Source organism: Pyxicephalus adspersus, chromosome 2 (assembly GCF_032062135.1).
Source record: "Pyxicephalus adspersus chromosome 2, UCB_Pads_2.0, whole genome shotgun sequence".
Lineage (NCBI taxonomy): Eukaryota > Metazoa > Chordata > Amphibia > Anura > Pyxicephalidae > Pyxicephalus > Pyxicephalus adspersus.
The window spans coordinates 77,144,567-77,164,947 of record NC_092859.1 but is presented as its reverse complement, the minus strand read 5'-3'; the positions used below and the strand labels follow the sequence as shown (position 1 = coordinate 77,164,947).

The 20,381-nt window shown below is 38.0% G+C and overlaps 2 protein-coding genes across 7 annotated transcripts in view; one reads left to right on the top strand and one right to left on the bottom strand.

Moving 5' to 3' along the window:
• Window positions 1-20,381, bottom strand: part of PARPBP (PARP1 binding protein) — a 35,741-nt gene that overhangs the window by 3,457 nt on the left and 11,903 nt on the right. The window contains exons 1-8 of one of the 4 annotated variants that reach the window (XM_072401135.1): window positions 17,348-17,514; window positions 5,390-5,545; window positions 4,132-4,353; window positions 3,296-3,397; window positions 3,045-3,215; window positions 2,602-2,756; window positions 925-1,108; window positions 183-361 (exon numbers count right to left, since the gene is read on the bottom strand). In XM_072401135.1, coding sequence (XP_072257236.1) covers window positions 183-361; window positions 925-1,108; window positions 2,602-2,756; window positions 3,045-3,215; window positions 3,296-3,397; window positions 4,132-4,353; window positions 5,390-5,545; window positions 17,348-17,398 — 1,220 coding nt within the window. In that variant the 5' untranslated portion in view covers window positions 17,399-17,514. Of the gene's footprint in view, window positions 1-182; window positions 362-924; window positions 1,109-2,601; window positions 2,757-3,044; window positions 3,216-3,295; window positions 3,398-4,131; window positions 4,354-5,389; window positions 5,546-6,420; window positions 6,501-7,160; window positions 7,296-17,347; window positions 17,515-20,381 lie in introns of those variants that run through there. The other 3 variants (XM_072401136.1, XM_072401137.1, XM_072401134.1) reach the window with 3 other exon arrangements.
• Window positions 7,291-20,381, top strand: part of NUP37 (nucleoporin 37) — an 18,170-nt gene continuing 5,079 nt past the window's right edge. The window contains exons 1-5 of one of the 3 annotated variants that reach the window (XM_072401139.1): window positions 7,291-7,355; window positions 10,524-10,710; window positions 17,977-18,101; window positions 19,169-19,241; window positions 20,040-20,134. In XM_072401139.1, coding sequence (XP_072257240.1) covers window positions 10,552-10,710; window positions 17,977-18,101; window positions 19,169-19,241; window positions 20,040-20,134 — 452 coding nt within the window. In that variant the 5' untranslated portion in view covers window positions 7,291-7,355; window positions 10,524-10,551. Of the gene's footprint in view, window positions 7,451-10,523; window positions 10,711-17,976; window positions 18,102-19,168; window positions 19,242-20,039; window positions 20,135-20,381 lie in introns of all 3 variants that reach the window. The other 2 variants (XM_072401138.1, XM_072401140.1) reach the window with 2 other exon arrangements.

Here is a 20,381-nt window from a genome sequence, read left to right as displayed (position 1 = left end):
GTAACAGTAAGATTCCTTGTACAAATCTGTAGTTCTGCTTTAAACAACACTGCACTAAATTACTACAACTTACAAAACAGTACAACAAGTAGTAAATTACTACAACATTACTACAAGTACAAAACAGGTTTGATTTGTTCATCACTGGCCTTATTGTAAAGTATATATTGAGCTCTACATACCTAAAAAGAGATAGAATAGAAACGGATCCAAAAAGGGTGGAGTCTTCATCAGCATATAATAATTCAGCTTTGTTTTTGCTGGGTGGATTAGCAGCTTCTTCATCCAAAAGTATGAGCAATGTTTTTATTGTTTCTCTACCACATAAAGCCGTGCCACGGTTGATTGCATGAATTCTAGGCTGCAAACATAAAAACTTTCCATCACTATTTAGCACAATAGCAAAATAGGGTTGCAGCTTAAAAGGGACAGATATTCATAAATGTAATCAATGGCAGTCTACATACATCTGTTTAAGATTTCTAATTGTATATTATTGTGACAAGATCTATGGGAGAATTTATATATAATTTATTTATATTAATACACACACTTTGGTCATTTAGAGCTGTATCTTTGCCACTTTGAATTACATATACATTTAGGCCTTTCCTGTTATCCGGAGATTTGTTTCCTTGCCACCTAAGCACTAAAATATCATAGATTTTTATCACAAAATAGGATAGCTAACTATAGAATACCCTGCCACTGAGGTTCTTGTTTAGACACCTCCTAAACTATACAACAATGCTCTCTCCCAGCAGTTAAAAAAGGCCCCCAAAAGAGACTACAAGCGGCCATTTAAACACAAAATGGCAAAAGATTTTCTAATGTTGTCATCAAAAAAACATTAAACATATCATGAGGCTATAGGAAATTAGCAGCACCTAAATGCAAGAATAAAAGAGGTTAAAACAAGTTTACCCGTGCAGGACTTATTCCTGTAGAGCTCTCATTCTTTACTTCACTTGATAAATTAATTAGATTTTTAATCCTAAGGTCCAGATCCTGTGCAACCTCCATTACAGCTTCACTAAACGGATCCCCGCTGCCTCTTCCTTTTATAAGATGCATCTTTATTGCTGACAAGAGCCGCTCTGCTGCAATTCTGAAAAACACAGGCAAGACATAACTTAATGCTTCATTGTTATACAGTGTGGGAACTGAGAAATAAATGATCAGCACATTTTATTGTCCCTGCCAGTTCCTGGTAATCCTCATCACTGGGAAGCTAGTGACTATTGAAGAAAGTAAAGAAATGAATAAATAAATAAAACATCCAGCACACTGTCACATCATATCAAGTGCTACATAAGAGATATAGATAGGGAGAATAGAAACATGCCGAGTCTCTTCATTCAGCTTCCTATTTGGAGTGAATATAGATTTAGCAATACAAAGAAACAAATTTTCTGGCACATGGTATGGAACCACATACCCAGAATTACAAAAGTTACAGGAAATTATCACAAAAGGAACAAAATAAATATAATAATTAAGGGCCATGGTAAGTTTAGAGCTTATGTTCTTCATAGCCAAGACAATATTTTTATGAATACATAAATCACAACATACAAAACCATTGGATGATTTAACATCTCGGAGTGCATATTCTCTGAAAACAAACTCTTTACTGGAAAAAGACTAAAGCACTCTAGTGAGAAAATAGGAATATGGACAAATTCCAAAAGCCTGTTAAGATGTAAAACAGATACATAATTACAATTCCAAAAACCGGAAAGAATGTCACATTTTCTACTGGTCTGGACAACTGTTAATACGATTTATAAAACTAGAACAAACAGATGGTCTGAAAATTTTTATGACTGCCATCTAAAGACTGACTTTTAATACAGAAACACATGATTATCTTTAGCTCAGTGGTTAGCACTCTGGCCTTTGCAGCGCTAGGTGCCAGGTTCTAATCTCGGCCAGGACACTATCTGCATGGAGTTTGTAGCTTCTCCCTGTGTTTGCGTGGGTTTCCTCCAAAAAAACATGCAGTTAGGTTAATTGGCTGCCCCTCATAAATGATCTTAGACTGTTATTGTCATATGACTATGGTAGGGAAATTAGATTGTGAGCCCCTTTTAGGGACAGCTAGTCACATTACTATTGACTTTGTACAGCGCTGCGCAATATGTCGGTGCTATATAAATACTGTGTAATAAAAAAAATCTGACGGCAAAAAAAGAAGCCAAATGTACTGTTTGCACCACATTGCACTGCTCAAGAAAAGTCCTTCTCTAAACTCAGCTGGGAAACGGAGATTAATAAGAGTATTACTCTCATTTTTGGAGCTTCTGACATTAGGCAACAAAAGTTTCCCTATACCAAGATGACATGACAGACACGTTGCATGGTCAATAATGGAAAAGACTGGCTACTGACAAACCACTCTGCCCAACTGTTCAACAAAGACGCTGGATACTAAATACCTGTAAAATCTGGTTGTACACACTGAATTATACAAGCACAAGATCATATAAACGAGAACTAAAGTCTTAACAACTATCTAAAAAGCTTTGTAAATGCTGATCTGATGATCTCAGACTTTGCAGGCTGAGAAGAAAAAAAAAAAAAAAAGTACCATATATTTACCTTTCATCATGAGCTTCCCCAAGAATTTCATTAAGTTTGTCAATAAAATGAACAAACAGAGAAAGGCCTTTGAAATGTTTTCTTAAAGGATCAGTTTCAGATGGAGCATAACCCTTTCCACCAAGCTCCAGTGTCCTTATAAATGAAGTTGCAACCTAGTAAAAAAAAAAAAAAAAAGTGTCACTGTGTGAGGACAAAAATATCATAATTAAAGCCATAAAAAGGAGTAACATTTTGCTGTAACTCCTACACAAGAGAACCCAGGCAGAGTGAAAACTTTGAGCCAATCAGGCTTGTTCCATGCACATGATGACCTCATCAGTTTGCTGGCAGAGAATTGACCAAGCTGAAATACTTACATATTTTCTATAGCACTCTCACCATCAAGCAGGATTTGTAATCTTACCAACTCTATCATAGACATACCATTTGAAACAACCTACCAAGAACAGGGACATTTGCTTGTTCCTTGCAGCACGTTTGAGGTCTGTAAAGGCTTCTCTCCCCAGGTCTCTGTCTGGGCAATTTAAGACTTGGGCTAGAGCAATGTCATTTTTAGAATTCACTAGGAGAGTTAGGTACGAACAAAAGATCCTTTGTACAACATCTTTCCTCTGTAAAAATATAGAAATAAATCTTCCGTCATTTAAAAGTATTTCCAGAAACAAAAGATGGATAGGTTTTAAACAATTACCTTTCTTAAATCCATATTATTCTTACAGGGTGTTAAAGGGGATGTTATCCTGCAGTCATTGTCTTCCAGCTGGCATCCAGAGAGAAATTCCAGTAATTGTTCCTAGTAGAAGAAGTATTCTCATTTAAGAAAAACACAGGCCACACATAAAAAATAAGATTGAAACAAAAGGTAGAGCATCGGATCTGCATTTAAGTTCTACAAAAACACATCTGTTTGTGCACTGGGCAGCACTGAAGGGATGGTGCATTTACTTATATATTGTATATGCCTAGGATGATAGCCAGAACATCACAACATATAGTGTGCATTGGATCATGTTCTCGTAACATGCATTAAACTGAGACACAAAAAGGTGGTTTGTACAGCCTTAGGACCCTTTCATACCTGCAGTGGAAAACCGTATATTTGGCCGCTTCCAAACACATAGCAAACTGCTGCATGCTGAGCAGTGGCAAACTGCACTTTAGTTATTACATTTGCATGCAATGGGGCCGTGGCATCTTTCTTCTAAAAGCAATAGCAAGGCTAAAGGCAACTTGTCACTTTCTAGAACTGCATTACATTGTGGCCAATATGCACAACTGGGCTCCCAAATGCTCCTGAAGAGGGCAATACAATGGTTTAAGAGATCCCCCCCCTCCCAACATAAAAATGAAAAATCAAATGTTATGGAATTATTGAGCTGGCAGACTGACAATATTACAGGGTATCACAATGCTTACCACCACCAAATGGGGGAGGAGGAAGGGGGGGGGACCCACTCCCCCACCGCCACCCACAGAATTGCAAACTTCATCAAGGCAGATATGAAGAACCTTGCTTTCTTTACTTACGGAAGAAAGGTTGCTTGTTTCGGTAGCACAGCTCAGTTTTCTATGTAAATCAATAAGATCCAGTGTATTGCTATTCTTCAGAAAAAGGTCATATGTTTTCAGAACATTGTCATAGTTCTCAGGGGCTTCTGTGTCATCACAAATAAGGCCAAGCTTATCTTTAGTCAAGTGTTTCCACATAAGCAGCACGTCACTGAGGGAAGCTGTAAATTCTTTCCCATTCTAAATCAAATGGAGGAAAGGAATGTTAATAAAACACAAAACTTAAAGAAGTTACATAACATTACATTAAGAGTTACATAAAGAAACAGACCACCACCAAGAACTCCAAAGACTTTTTTTCCGATAGACAGAGCTTTACCATGCTGCACAGCAGGGAACATATGAACAAATGATACAATTTTTAAGGCTGTAACCTGTCCTAACAACTCCAACATACAATATGCATGGCGCTTGAACACTGGCAGCACTGTGCAATGTAATAGAGGTAATAAATCAGGAATGTCTGACAATGCACATGTAACAGTATCAGCCTGTATATCAGTTATGTTTGAGTATGGGATACTACATTTTATTGCCAAACGTCTTTAATTTCCAACAAACACATAAGGTATAGCACAATTTTGCTTGTGCAAAAAAAAAAAAAAAAAAAAAGTACATGTATTACATTAACAAAAACTACTTGAGATAGGCACTTAGGCTAGGTACACTCATGCAATGGTTCTCATCCAATAATCTACTCAGGGCTGGTATCGGACAAGAATCTTGCGTGTGTACAATGCTCGTCGTTCATAGTCTGAACGTCTGTCCTGGTGGATCCACGAACGATCGTAATGCAAGTGAAGGGGGAGAGAGTGCAGGCGGGTGCTGCTCCGTTGTTCTCCCCTCTCCATAGAGCAAAACGGTGCTGTATGTACAGCACTCAGTCATGCATCATGCAGTAGTTTGTTGGAAGATCCTTTCCAAAGCCTATTGTTGCACATGTGTACGTAACCTTAATTAGGTGAATGTAAGTGAAAAGCTAGCAACATCATAAGTTTACCATGCACACCTGCAGCGTAAATAATGAAGTTTCATAAGTAGTCTTGCAGAAAAAAACAGTGCAGAAAACTACTTGGTTTGGGGAACTTTCTGAAATGAGGTTCAATGGGATTCAATAAAAGGTCCAAATGAAGCAGCAAGCTTACCCATATAGTCATGAATGGCTACACCACACATTATTACATTCTTCTTGTTCAGCCTCATGCTTTGCGCTTACCTTTTTGTTCACTTCAGCCACTGCTAACTGCAACATCAGCAGCATGTCATCTGCACTGCATATGGTGGTTCTCTCACTTTCACACAGGAGGGACCATTGCTGTCTGAAGCATTTGATCAAATTCAACACACTCTTCTGATGATTAGCCATTGAAACCTAGAAAGAGATACAGAGCTCAGATGAGCAAACATAGATAACAGAAAAACAAACTTATGTAACCACCTTTCTATTATTATTATTAAACAGGATTTATATAGCGCCAACATATTACTCAGCACTGCACATTGATTAGGGGTTGCAAGTGACAGACGAATACAGATGTTGACACAGGAGGAGAGGACCCTGCACAGAAAAGCTTACAATCTAGGAGGTGGGGGAAGTAACACACAATAGGAGGGTAGATCTCTTTTTACAAAAAGGTGGCAATCTTTCAATGTGCTAATAACAATTTTGGGAAAAGGTGCTTTACTAGTAACAGAACCAAAGTATCACTTTAAATTCACTGCACTGAGGATGGTATGCTATTGTAACCTAAAATGCATGTAGGTGAATGAAGTAGTTATATCCTGCTTATTACGGTGTTCATAAAGAACATTTTTTTCAAACACCATGTCATGTCTGCTGAGCTGAAGTTCTTCGACTTTGTTATGCCTATCCCCTCCATCAAAAAAAAAAAAAAAAAAAACCACACCTGTGGAGGGAAAAGGAGTAATTAAAGTACATCCAAAAGCACCTGTGCAAATGTCTAACCAATTATGCAATCCAGTTATGTGATTAGCATGACTCCAAGTTAACCAAACCTTTTATTACTTTGCCACAACCAGATCCTTCATCATTTGTATCTCACCACACTCCCCTCCCAGACACTGCAGATCACAATAGGAGGGTTCCAGCAACATAGAAGCGGGCAGAAGTAGGTGTAGACAGGCGCGGAGTGACACGATACAGGCTTGTGAGTGAGCAGTAACAATGATAAAACCAACACCTCTTTTTTTACCAGGGTGGCGTCATATATCTAATTATATACTTACCGATGTCCAGCTGCCAAAAGAACGCAAATGTCACCTCCTGCAGCAGAGAAGCCATTACAAATACATATTCGGCCAATTCCACACCTGAACCTATTTTTTGGGGGAAAGGGGAAGGTAGTCCTCACCCACTCAGTACACTAGGCATTGGATGGAAGATGAGATTACAAACTGTCCTAACCAATGAGAGAACTTTTTCCCCCCATTACACTTTTTTGTTATTCCCCCACATAAGATCATACCTATAATTCCTTGTCTATCCTCCCATTGTTACTTTATTATTAATTTGATTGTATAACTATTGCACTGATGTTTAGAGTATAATATTACTTATTAGTAGTATTACCATAAGTACTTGATTTAAAATATTAAAGTATAAAACCACATAAAAGATGGGGACTCATTGGGGGTAAATATTCCTAACATCTCTATTCTGTATTTTGTATACAGGTGTATGATAAAAAGCAATGATCTGCTGAACTCACAGCTTTTATAAGCAGCCAACACATTTTAGTCTTCATCCTGCATGTTCTGATAATTTATAGATCTCCCTTGTTATTTTAGAATAAATTTATGAATAATTATAAAAAGAACTCCCAGTACCAGCAAGGTAATTAGCATTGTGACCGTGCTGAAATGTAGACATTTAAAGGGAATGCACCCCATGGCTGGGAGGAAGGACACGTGACTTGTGCTGCCAGCCTGCATAGAGCCGTACACAGCGGGCACCCCCCGGGACTCACCGCTTCTCCTCCAGCTGGATGTCACTCTGCACACACAACGGCTGCGCCTCCACTCTCCTGTATGTTTTGAACAATTTAAATGCTGGACACGTGATCTGCTCTCTAGCCAATCGGCAGTCTTGACCTTATACCCGGATGTAGAATTCTTCTAGAGGCGTGACAGAGAAGTGAGCTACGAATCTGCTGGCGGGAGCGGTATGTAGAGCGAGTGACCGGCACGGGTGAGGACTGGCCGGACTAATATGTCCCTCATGTTACAGAATATGGGATGGCAGCTGTGCACAGTAATGGTGAATTCATCCCTAAGAGTACCTGTCATGAGAGGTGCATGGAGGAGGCATTGCTGGCTCTATGTACACAAATCAGTAACAAATAGAATTCTATGTACAGTGGCCCTAGGTGTGACATCCCTGCCCTCCCCATGTATTGCAGAGCAGCCTCCAGTCCATTGTAAGCTTTGCTATGGGAATCTACTTGTCACACACATAGGGGTGCAGGAGACAGGGTAACCGGGTACACAGCATTTAGGTGAATTTTCCTGGTATGTGTAAGTGATTCTAGGAGAGAGTGTAACAAACCTTGTGTTTTAATGAAAGGTGCGCTTACAATTCCTTCACTATCATGCTGATCCCCTGGCTGCAATAGTTTGATTCAGTAAACAAGAACAAGTATTATAGATCAGGATATTCCTGGGCTGTGTGGATTTTACAGCATCCCCATGCACCTACCAGATCATTACATTAATCCGGTCACACGTTCATATGTAAAAAGAGTGCATACAGGTAGTCCCCGGGGGACATACGAGATAGGGACTCTAGGTTTGTTCTTAAGTTGAATTTGTATGTAAGTTGGAACAGGTACATTATTTTAACCTCCCCTAGCGGTCTGATTCTGGCCGTATTTCCATAAAATTTTTTGCATGGGAATTTATTTTACATTGTAGACCAGGGGTCAGCAACCTTTACTATCAAAAGAGCCATTTTGCCTCCTCTTCCACTAAAGAAAAATAGTCTGGAGCCGCAAAACATAACACAGTTTATAAACTTTTAAAAGTTTTAATATTTTTTTAATTTTACCTGTTACAACAAGTGTGCATGTGTAGGCCTACTTTGAAATAAATTAAACACTGAACTATGCCCCCAGAAGCCTCCAGCTTCTAACGTATCATCCTGGTACATTACAAGCTGGAGGCTTCTAACGTAACAGGGTAGATTTTTTTGATGGGCAGAGTTCTTTATGTTCTGACGATGCCTTAGCGATGAAATTTTAGGGGGTGTTAGTCACAGGTGTCCCCCACTTGCACCTCTATTTTGGTCACCTGTACCGCCTCCCCCGCGTTCCAGAGAAATTGGGGTTCAGATGCTAGATGCTTCCAGCAATGTGTAACAGGGTAGATTTTTTTGATAGGCAGAGTTTTTATGAATTTTTAGGTGTTAGCCACAGGTGTCCCGTACTTGCACCTCAAATTTTTAGATAAATTGGGGTTTAGGTGCTAGAAGCCTCCAACAATGTGTAACAGGGTAGGGGTTTTTTGATGGGTGGAGTTTTTAGGAGGTGTTAGCCACAGGTGTCCCCCACTTGCACCTCTAATTTTGTTCACCTGTACCCCCTTCCTGTTCCAGAGAAATTGGGGTTCAGGTGCCTCCAGCAATGTGTAATGGTAGATTTTTTTGATGGGCAGAGTTCTTTATGTTCTGATGATAGCCTAACAATTAAACATTAGGGGGTGTTAGTCACAGGTGTCCCCCACTTGCACCTACATTTTTGGTTTTGTACATCTCCCCATTCCAGAGGAATTGGGGTTCAAAGGAGGGGGATGTCATTGTACACACCCATTTGTACACGCCCCGTGGTAGATTTATTTCACTGGTAGATTTTTTTCATTAGAACACCGGATAGGGAATCCCCCTCCTCCGCAGTGTCTTGGGAGGAAGGGGATCCCCCATCAGAGATCTCCCCGCAGCAGCCGAAGGGAGCCACAGCAAGGAGGCTGAAGAGCCGCATGCGACTCCAGAGCCGCAGGTTGCAGACCCCTGTTGTAGACCTATAATTCTTAAACTAAACTCACCAACACATGTCTAATAGTTAATACATTTAATAATAAACTTTAAAAAAAAAAATAATGTATAATGTCATAACTGTACAGCAGCATAAATATTATTCTTCTATGAACTGTGATCTTCTGCTCTTCTCATAGATTTTTAATTGGATTTAGGTTGGGTAATTGACTGCGCCATTTATTTTCTTTCCCTGAAACCATTTGAGCGTTTCCTTAGCTGTGTGTTTGGGATTATTGTCTTGCTGAAATGTCCATCCTGGTAGATGGCAGCGGATTAATATCAAGAATGTCCCGGTACATTTCTTCATTCATTGTTCTTCAATTATATGAAGTCTGCCCGTACCATATGCTGAAAAACAGCCCCACACCATGACACCACCTCCAAACCTCACTGTTGGTATGGTGTTATTTGGGTGATGTGCAGGGCCAGTTCTCCTCCAATCATGGTGTGTGGAATAACATCTCAAGAGTTTATATTTGGGCTCATTTGACCAGACTATATTCTCTCAGTAATTCAGCAGCTTGTCCAAATATTGTGCAGCAAACTTTAAATAGGCTCCAACATGCTTTTTCTTTAGGAGTGGAGTCTTGCACAGTGAGCATGCATAGAGGCCATGTTGGTTCAGTGCATTACTTATTCTTTTTTTGGAAACAACTCTACCTGCTAATTCCAGGTCTTTCTCGCACTCTCCGCAAGTGACCCTTGGCTGATTATTTTAGAGTGAAGTGATGTTCTTTCTAGTTCAGGATTATGGACCCAGCTGTGCTCACTGGAACATTCAGAAGCTTAGAAAGAAGTCTCTAACAAAGCCATTAGGATGTTAAACATTTGCTTTGCTTTTTGCCCATCATGAGATGATTCTTGTGTGATACTTTGGTGATGAGAAGCCTTTTTATGGGCCATCAATTGGAACTAAACTAGCTGATATTAATTTGTACTGATAGGGGTCCGGATTACTTTCTGAATACTGACAGTGCACATTGCATTTGTCTGTGTGCTTAAAGTAAAAATTAAAATAATGCAACATAACACCTTGAGGACCTGATGACTGATATCTCACCCATATGGTACATTTTTTCATTTCATTCACTTGTATATCTGAACATAGAAGTAATAGAACTGCATAGATTTGATTAGTTAGAGACAGCATCAGAATGGTGAAGGGGGATGCAAAAATTGTAAAAACAATTTTAACCAGTAGGATTTTAGCAAAGCAAAGGGCATGTTGTTAATGATGGAGAATAATCACATTGTTTTCATGGTAACTAATTGCAGCTGTTGTTACTTTACATGTTCACTTTAGGTAAAAACAGAAAACAAAATCCCAGAGGATGATGAAACAAGATACATCCAGAAATGCCACCTACACAGTGGACTGTGAAGACTTTGTATATGTGGTGGAGTTTAATCCCTTTGACTCTGGAAGTCCAGGCTCTCTAATTGCTTATGGTGGAAATAATTACATAGCTATTGCTTCTTGTAGATTTCAGGTGAGTAATTTGTCATATTGTGTGATAGGATGTTTTGCCAAAAAATTGTCAGTGTATTTTGATCAGGCTTCAAAACATATCTCTTTCTTAGGAAGGAGCTGAACTGTAAAGGTTCATTCTCCTCCTTCTCAAAAATGCAGAGAATAGCAAGAAGATCCATTGCATTGCATATTCTCAAGTGCAGCTTCCTTCCAGCAAGGGCATTAAGCAGTACAGCAGTGGAATCACTAACATTCACTCTAAATCTTTTGAGACTAGAAGTCAAAGGCACGGACTGTTTGATGATCTCTCACTGCAGACATCCAGCTTCTCAAATACAGAACAAGAGTGCCTAGGTATGGTCACATGTCAGAAAGTCCCATTCTAAATTGATAAATTCAGTCCTGAAGTGTCCAATGGTTCTAAACAGAATACAATGACATTGTCAAATAGTGCAGTGACAAGAAGAGTGGCAAAGACAACTGGTTGTCAGCTCTTAGGGACCATTGATTAGGGAAGTAATATTCTGTGTACCCATCCCCTTGATAAAACTAGAATTAGATTTTGGATCATTTTTATTCTTAATTTACTGTCTAGATTTTGGCTTTCAAATGTGTAGATGTAAGTGTTGTAGTCCATTTTAAGGGCAATTTTCAGGTAAAATGTTTTTTTGACAAGATACTCTTTAGGCACAATTATTATTTCTACATGTTCCTTATAAAATAGCAAATGTTCAGGTCCAGTGAAGGGGGTACTGGATTTGGAATATAGAAATAAGTATATTTATATATCAGAGACTGCAACAATTAAAGATGCATAGAGAATGTGCAAGGAAAAAACATTTACTGCCAATAGGAAAATTAGAACAACACTACACTTTGCCATAGGACAGATTGGTAAAGACCATCCCTTGTTGTATGGGCAAATGATTTAAAGATATAGTTGTTTGTCAAATATAATCGTAGACATATTTAGTGTAAACTGAAGATGGTATTTTAGGAGTCATACCCAACCAACTCTAAAGCATGGTGATGGAGATGCTGTAGTTTGGGATCCTTTTACTGTTTCATCACCCTGATAGCTTGCAGACATTGAGTTCATTAAATCAGATGGTGCTTAATGTGAATTTTCTGAATTCTGTCTTAAGCTTAGGTGCAAATGGATCTTTTAGCACAATACTGGTCTTAAGAACACTAACATATCCTTGGAAATTGCTTCAAGTGTCAATTAGGTGTCATGAACTGGCCCGGTCAAAGCACTACTTTAAAGCTATTTGAAACCATTTTTGAAAGGAAACCCAAAACCCTTTAACGTTAAAAATTGAGAATGTAGGAAATTTCACACTACAAATTAAAGACTGGTAGGAGATTATTTAACTTTCCTACCAGAAGTAATCCCAGCTAAAGAAAGGAGCTTTTGGGGCCAAGGATGTAATCTCCCCAGTACATCATTATATACATCGATTTTATATTATAAATTTATTTTATATATCGATTTTGTTGAATAATCTATTGAAAAGGCCTTTGAATGAAGTTTCACTGTTTGCCTGTTTAAATATGCTTAATATCAGAATGAAGTGTTGTCCTCAACACCTTTTAGCTAGGCGCACCACCCAGCACAATTTAGTAACCACATGGCTCTTTTTGGATGGTTACTAAAGAGTTTGGTCACAATACAGGGGCCACCACCCGCCTACAACTTCTTCCCACCTGGTCTAAAAAGATTTCTGGGTTGAACACTGGAATGTTACCTTTGTGTGACATTTATCTGTACATTTATTTCTGTTAAAACTGTCAAACTTTCTCTGTATCTTATCTTGGCTACTACACAGGGATTATAGGTCTTTTAAGATAACATCTCTGCATAACATTTGTGGTCCAGACTTTGTGGTGCCTGTAACATTAAAACATTAGAACTGAGTTTCTGCCTTCCTAACTCGCATACTCTTGGTAGCTTTTAATGCACCAAAAAGATATTACAAAATTATACTTGGCTTATTCTGGTCTTTTTCATTGCTGGGGATTACCAACCATTAGGGAAGATTCATGCCAGAACTCTAAACCATTGCAAGAGCTGCTTTGCATTCCACAGCAGAGATTTCACAATCCTCCCAAAAAGATGGTGATGCCATCCTTGCCTGGCTGTCATTGTTGAAGATACGAATGTGAGGTAAGTATGATTCTATTTTTTTTTTTTTTTTTTTTAGGTGCACTACTCGCCTCCTAAATGTAGATGATTTGGTAAGTGGGTGGGTCTTCTTGAAGTTCAGGCTGAGCATGAGCCCTTTGCGAGTACAAATGGGAGATTTTCACAAGATAAGAGTTATTAAACATGCATTAAGCCAAAAGAACATTGCCTGAAATGTTCCAGAACGTATTGGTATTAAAATGAAAGGGGACAAAACCTTCTGGTTATCTTCAATAGGACAAGCATTGTATGTGCTAGTGAAACCTCTTGGGAGTTCATAAAAAATATTAATATTGGCTTTATTATTTCCAGACATGTAACTAATATAGGACTTTGTGTAGCCAAGTTATGTTCAAGCCCCAGAGCCAAGTAGAGCAAGAGTTTTCCGAGCTTCCAAATAATTTTTTAAAGCAACATCCAAGTGGGTTCAGTTGACATACAGTTAATTAGGTCCATAAATATTTGAACAGAGACAACTTTTTTTTTTTATTTTGGTTCTTTACATTACCACAATTTATTTTGAAAGAAACAACTCAGATGAAGTTGAACTGCAGATTTTCAACTTTAATTCAGTGGGTTTAACAAAAAGATTGCATAAAAATGTGAGGAATTAAACCTTTTTTTTTTAAACAATCACTTCATTTCAGGGGCACCAATATAATTGGAGAAACTAAAAAGCTGAAAATAAAATGTTCATTTCTAATACTTGGTTTAAAACCCTTTGCTGGCAATGACAGCCTGTAGCCTTGAACTCATGGACATCACCAGATGCTGGGTTTCCTCCTTTTTAATGCTGTGCCAGGCCTTTACTGCAGCGGCTTTCAGTTGCTGTCCTAAGTTTAGTCTTCAACAAGTGAAATGCATGCTCATTTGGGTTCAGATCAGGAGACTGACTTGGCCATTCAAGAATATTCCACTTCTTTGCTTTAATAAACTCCTGGGTTGCTTTGGGTCATTGTCCATCTGTATTATGAAATGCCTCCCAATCACTTTAATTGCATTTAGCTGGATTTAAGCAGACAGTATGTCTCTGAACACCTCAGAATTCATTCGGCTGCTTCTGTCCTGTGTCACATCATCAGCTGGATCATGGGCTGTTCCACGCCTTCACCATACTTTTTTCTTGACATCATTCTGGTAAAGGTTGATCTTGGTTTCATCTGTCCAAAGAATGTTTGTCCAGAACTGTGCTGGTTTTTTTAGATGTTTTTGAGCAAAGTCCAATCTAGCCTTTCTATTCTTGAGGCTTATGATTGGCTTGCACCTTGCAGTGCTCCCTCTGTATTTACTTTCATGCAGTCATCTCTTTATGGTAGACTTGGATATCGATACACCTACTTCCTGGAGAGTGTTGTTCACTTGGTTGGCTGTTGTGAAGGGGTTTCTCTTCACCATGGAAGTGATTCTGCGATCATCCACCACTGTTGTCGTCGGTCGAAGTCCAGGTCTTTTGGCGTTGCTGAGTTCACCAGTGCTTTTCTTTCTCATGATGTACCATACTGTAGATTTTGCCACTCCTAATATTGTAGCAATTTCTCAGATGGGTTTTTTCTGTTTTTGCAGTTTAAGGATGGCTTGTTTCACCTGCATGGGGAGCTCCTTTGACCGCATGTGTCAAAATCTTCCACATACAAGCACCCCCTCCTCTCAAATTAACTCCAGTTGTCTCTGTCCAAATATTTATGGACCTAACTGTATGTTCTATTTTGGTCAGACTGTAATTATGAAGATAAAAATTATATATAAATGTCATATATGAGGTGGTGCTCTATTACTATCACTATCAGTTAAAAAATTTAGAGCAGAAAAATGTTCAAATATTATAACGTGATCCATTTGCTTTGTGAAAGTAGAAAATGTATTTTGTTCCACTGTTCCCCACCTTCTAAAATGAAAAGGCACCTCTGATCCTTTGGCATTCTCCACTTTACATTTGGTGATCTATGACTCTTTTCATCCTTCATCCCTGGAGTAGGTAACAGTGCTGTAAGAGAATGTGACAGCTGGAGGCACAATTTGCTCCAAGATGAAGAATGTGTTTCATCCATTTTTGCTGATATGAGTTTTAGGCAGACAAGTTTTATTTGGTCATCCTGATATGGTACACTTTTTACCATATATGAGTATGGTAAATATGAGTTTTTACCTCCAGCAGACGCTTTTAAAGAAATATTCTGGAACCGTTCTCTTAACTCTATGCCAGATGTGCCTTATGAGATAGATATATATATATATATATATATATATATATATATATATATATATATATATATATGTGTATGTGACACTCAGCAATTTTTTTGTTCTTTTATACAATTTGGACTTGATGGACATCTAGTGGTGAATTTGCAGCTTTACCCTGTGCTGCTGGATTGAAATTCATGGAGTTCTCTGTAGTGTGTTTGGGGGGGTAGAAGAGGAAAATTTTGTCCTGGTTGTATTGCTTTGTTTGCACAAGGCGGGTTTATATTTATATGATTTTTCTTTTATTTCCTGTGATGGAAACCCAATGTGGGGTTTCATTTGTGTTTGGTTTGGGCAGCACGATGGCCTTTGCAGTGCTAGGTCCTAGGTTCGAATCCCAGCCAGGATACTATCTGCAAGGAGTTTGCAGGTTCTCCCCGTGTCTGCATGGGTTTCCTCCCACATCCCAAAAACATGCAGTTAGGTTGTCTTCCCCCTAAATTGACCTTAGACTACAATAATGACATATGACTATAGTAGGGACATTAGATTGTGAGCTCCTTTGAGGGACAGTTAGTGACACGAGTATGGACTTTGTACAGCGCTGCGTAATATGATGGCCCTATATAAATACTGTGTAAAAATGATAATAGATTTCTTTATTGCAATGGCACCTGCCCTGATAAAAGGTAGTGCTCTCCAAGTATCAAGTTCTGAGTGGTCTCTGGCCTATTCATGCTTTAAAAGCAGAATTGAAATAAAACATTTTCCCCTCTGCTCCTATGGATTAGCTATATGATTACTTCTAGGAACAGAGCTACCTGAAATGTTTGAACTCCATTAGTTTCATTCTGTAGTCTGTGCAAACCAGAAATGTTCTGCACTGTCCTAATATTCGTAGAGTTAAACTTCTAATTACTAAGTAAACAAAGTAAGATAAATCAGAGACTGATAAAATGTCTGTAGGCAACATAATTCTTTTTTCTCTCCCCTTGTACAGCATATGACCTAAATATGCATAATAACTTCTACTGGTACCACTTTACTATGGAATTGAAGGGGAAGAGGATTGTGTTTTTATAAAGGTGGCATTATTTTGGGCTAGTAGGAAAACTATATATAAAACCTCCATCTAGGGACAATGCATGACACGTTAATTTTTTACCAAAATTATCCATATTGGCTAATCAGCAGATATAAATAATTTGTAATGCTATTTTAATATTAATAACTTTAATTACTATTTGTCAATTTTTTCTTTTTTTCTAAGAACCAGTACATATGTTTATGTACTACTTTGTTCACTTTGACTTACTTTGACCTAACAAAAAGGCCACACAAAATAGTGAGTGTATTGTTACAGAAAGCCATCAGCCACTGCAGATATGCAACATGAGGTGTTCAGGGACTATTAACATGTTACAGGAAATATTCACTACACAATCTATGAATTTTCTTGCTAAAATTCCTATTTTATCCTTTTTTTCCCCTCCCTCTAGTATTATTTGTGCCACATTTGATATTTTCCCAATGATCAGCGATGCAAGGCATTTTTCCAACTGACCACCATGATAATGTACAGTTGAGAAAGGTTGGATTAAACCAAGCATCAAAGCATGAACTACTGTCTGCATCGGGTAGCAGAGAACTAGTTTAAAGTTATTTGTTTTTGCAGCAATTCAAAAAAAACAGGGTCTCCTAATGTCCTAATTAAAACACTGTAAGGTATTGCACTGGCTATATAAACAGAAGGTATATATCTGTCATTAAGTCATCACAAATTCAAACGCTACAAAGAAACCAATTGCTTCTTCAGTTACATAGAAACCATTGTGAAATATAGAAAAGAAATATGACTTGGGGATTCGTTTTTAGAACAAACTGAATAAAGTGTTTTATATCAGGACATAACATGACTAGTGATGTACTTCATTGAAATATCCTTCAGTAATCATTACATTTCTTTGTCTCCATCTGCAACCTCTATTTTCTAATAATTCAGAACTCAAACTGTCACAATACTGCTAGTACTCGTTTACCTCCTCCTACATCCTGAATTAGAAAGCACATGAAAAGACAGAGACTCCCTGTTATAAATGCTGTCCAATAACCTAATACTGATATGCAAAGAATTGTGCTCACCAAAACAAACTGGTGGGGGGAAAAAAAAATTAATTCCTTTAATATTTATTTTATTAGATATTTAAGTCTTAAGTGTCTATACAAACATTTCATGGCTGTAAACTCAGTTTTTCAATATTAAAGTTTAAATAAAAGATAAACTCACCGTTTCATCTGAGATGCCATTGCTTTTATTTTCTGAGCCTTCCTTGCACATTTAGCTTCATCTTGTATTCCAGAATGTACATTGGAATCCTACAGCTAACTGCACAATCTTCCTCGTGTGATGTAGAAAGCTGCAAAAGCTGTGGAGATGATCTGTCTGTGGTGCTGCAGTTCAAGCAGCTGTACAGAAACTGGGTAAAAAGCGCAGCCACCAATCTAAGGTTGTGTTTTTAGCCAATAAGATCTGCAGTGTTTTGTAAGACGTCATAATTGCCCATTGAAGCTAGTTTGTTCTCCTCGAGGAACGCACATTTTATGGATCATATTATAAAGGTGGTAGCTAGACCGCATGGAGTCTGCTGAATAAAAATCTGCCTTTCATATGAGATTTAACCTAACTTTCAGTCTTGATTGCCACTGTAAAAAGTACAGATTTGTCTTGAGTTCACCTTTGCCTTTTATATTCCCTCTAGTTTATCATCATAAGATAAAATTCTGAATTTGTCATTAAAAAACAATGGCAAATAGTTGTTTGTTTTGTTTTCTGCAGCAAGACCATGTGTATTATATTGCAAGAATATTTGTATGTAACTCTTTTTAACATAAAAATGTGTATCATTTGTAATAAAGGAAGAAGATACATCTGTAAATGGCATAGAGTTTAAGGTACTTAAAACATTTCACCATGAATCAAGAGTGGATGCTATAGCCTGGAGTCCAGAAACAAGATGTGATGCTTTACCGCCAGTTTTAAGGTACATTTTAAAATATTAAAAAAAAAAATCTTTAATAGTTTTCTATCCTTAAAAATGTACTTCCCCTTCTAATTCTACCATATCGTCATAATGTAGTGTAGTAATGCTCTATCTTTGTCTAATCCACAGCCTATACTTGCAAAACATACGAAGGTACCCTGCCTCAGCTTCTTCTAAAAATGCTGGTTGTTTGGCTTTCCCTGGCTTCAATACTTTGACAGGCTAACTTACCTGTTTAGAAATAGTGAACAGTGGCTCTGTCCAATGTTACTGTAAATAATAATGATTATCTCACTGGCTAAGATTAAAAAATAAAAAAGGCACTGCAGATGAAGTTTTTTTTGGCAATTGTTATCATGCCTTGGAATCCAATCTTGCATTGGTACATTGTCATGCCTGAAGTTCCCCAACAGTAAAGTGTCTGTAGTAAGTCATAACATGTCTGGTGCATACATGTCAATTGTCAAAACTTTCTTTTTGAGCTACCAAGGAACCCCAACTCCCTGGAATCTATTGTGGGAATTTACATTCACTTAAAAGCAGTATTTACATTAATGTCTTTTCCTGTTTAATTTTGGTAAATACTTTAATGTGTAAAAAAACGGAATAGTTTAGGTACAGTATGATTGACGGCAGGCTTTTCGCTTTGTCTGTGTGGAGTCCACTGGTCAGGGATCACAGGTATGGCTCCTCATCTTCAGCCTGTCTAGCTCCATTCCTTGTGCATTTCTTCTCCAGCACATGTGTATTCACCTGACATTGTTTATCCAGGGACCAATGGGTTAATTTGCAGATCAATAGAGGAAACCCAGCTGCTAATAGGATGAATGTAATAAACTTTTTAGTTCCAGATTGTAGATAAATTAACTTACTTGTTTGTTATATAAGATCACTAAAATAGCCAATGCAAGAAAAAAAACTCCCTGTCCAGACTTGAGAATGAGACAACTTAACGTAACTGTGGCTGAAGTACATTCTGCGGTGAACTGCCAAAAAAACCTTGTTTCTTTCTAAAAAGAAGCCTGGTATAAGTTGTAGTGTAATAGGTTTGTGTCTTTTCAATCTAGATTTTGCACAGCTGCTGGAGATAAAACATTAAGAGTATTCACGTCTGACTTTCATGACCAGAATAAGTGCCAGGTAAGGCTCAGACAGTATATTTTACAGACAGCCACTCTCTCCCTTAAAAATCTTGGATTGTATTAAAAAAAATTCAATTAACTTACACCCGAGATTCACAGATCTGAATTCAATTGAACAAACATTTATTTTCTTTTGAATCTTGTGTGAAAACATTTATAAATATACCGCATGGTATTTGGTGTATACTTTTTCAATATTATATCCTTTGAAGCATGTTATATATACTTGAGTATAAAGGAATCTGAACATAAACTATGGTACTTATTTTTATTCACGAAAAACTGCTGGACCCAAGTATAGGCCTAGGACAGACAATTTTGCCACTACTGCTACCTTTTCAAAACTGCGGTCAACAAAATTGCAGCACAACTGACACCCCACATGCCCCTGTGGCAGGATGGGGGGGGGGGGGTAGTCCTTTAAAAACCCCCATTAGTTCCTGTTACCGTATCCCTATATCCCTGCCATACCCCACTTTATACAGAACAGTGTAGCCAGCAACACATATCAATGAACTACCGCTGTGCATGGCAATAGAGGAGAGCACAGCGGGGTGCTGCTCAGTTGTGTTGCCTTTTCCATCGAATGGGTGCTGTTTGTACAGTGCTTGTCTGCACTGTGAAGATTGTTTCTAGTAAAAGAAATTCTTTATATGTATGTAGCCTCAGGAAAGTAAACCAGCTCCTTTTCCTAAATGAGCCTCCAAGAGTATATAAAGCAGGTTTTTAGTAGCCGCATTGTACAGTTACATACTATTTTAAAACATTCTTTTGTATACTTTTTTGTTTTTAAAAGGTCATAGATGGTCACTCTGGTTACATCAATGATGTGGTTTTCTGTTCTTGTGAAGGAAATGACATTGCAAGTGTCAGCGATGACCACACCTGCAGGTAAAGCATTTATGAATCCAAACTGTTGCGGTATTTAATGGGTCTTGGAATCGGCAGCAGAATGTTTAATATTGTATTATCTTTTCTAATATCACTGAATTATTGTCATTTTTATTTAAATTTTACAAAGTATACTTCATGTTTAGACGTTCCTGCCTCCCTTTAGATTTTCATGGTATACTACATAGGAACATTTCAGCCTTGGATGTCTATTGGAAGGCAGTTAGTGATTTCTCTACAAAGCTCT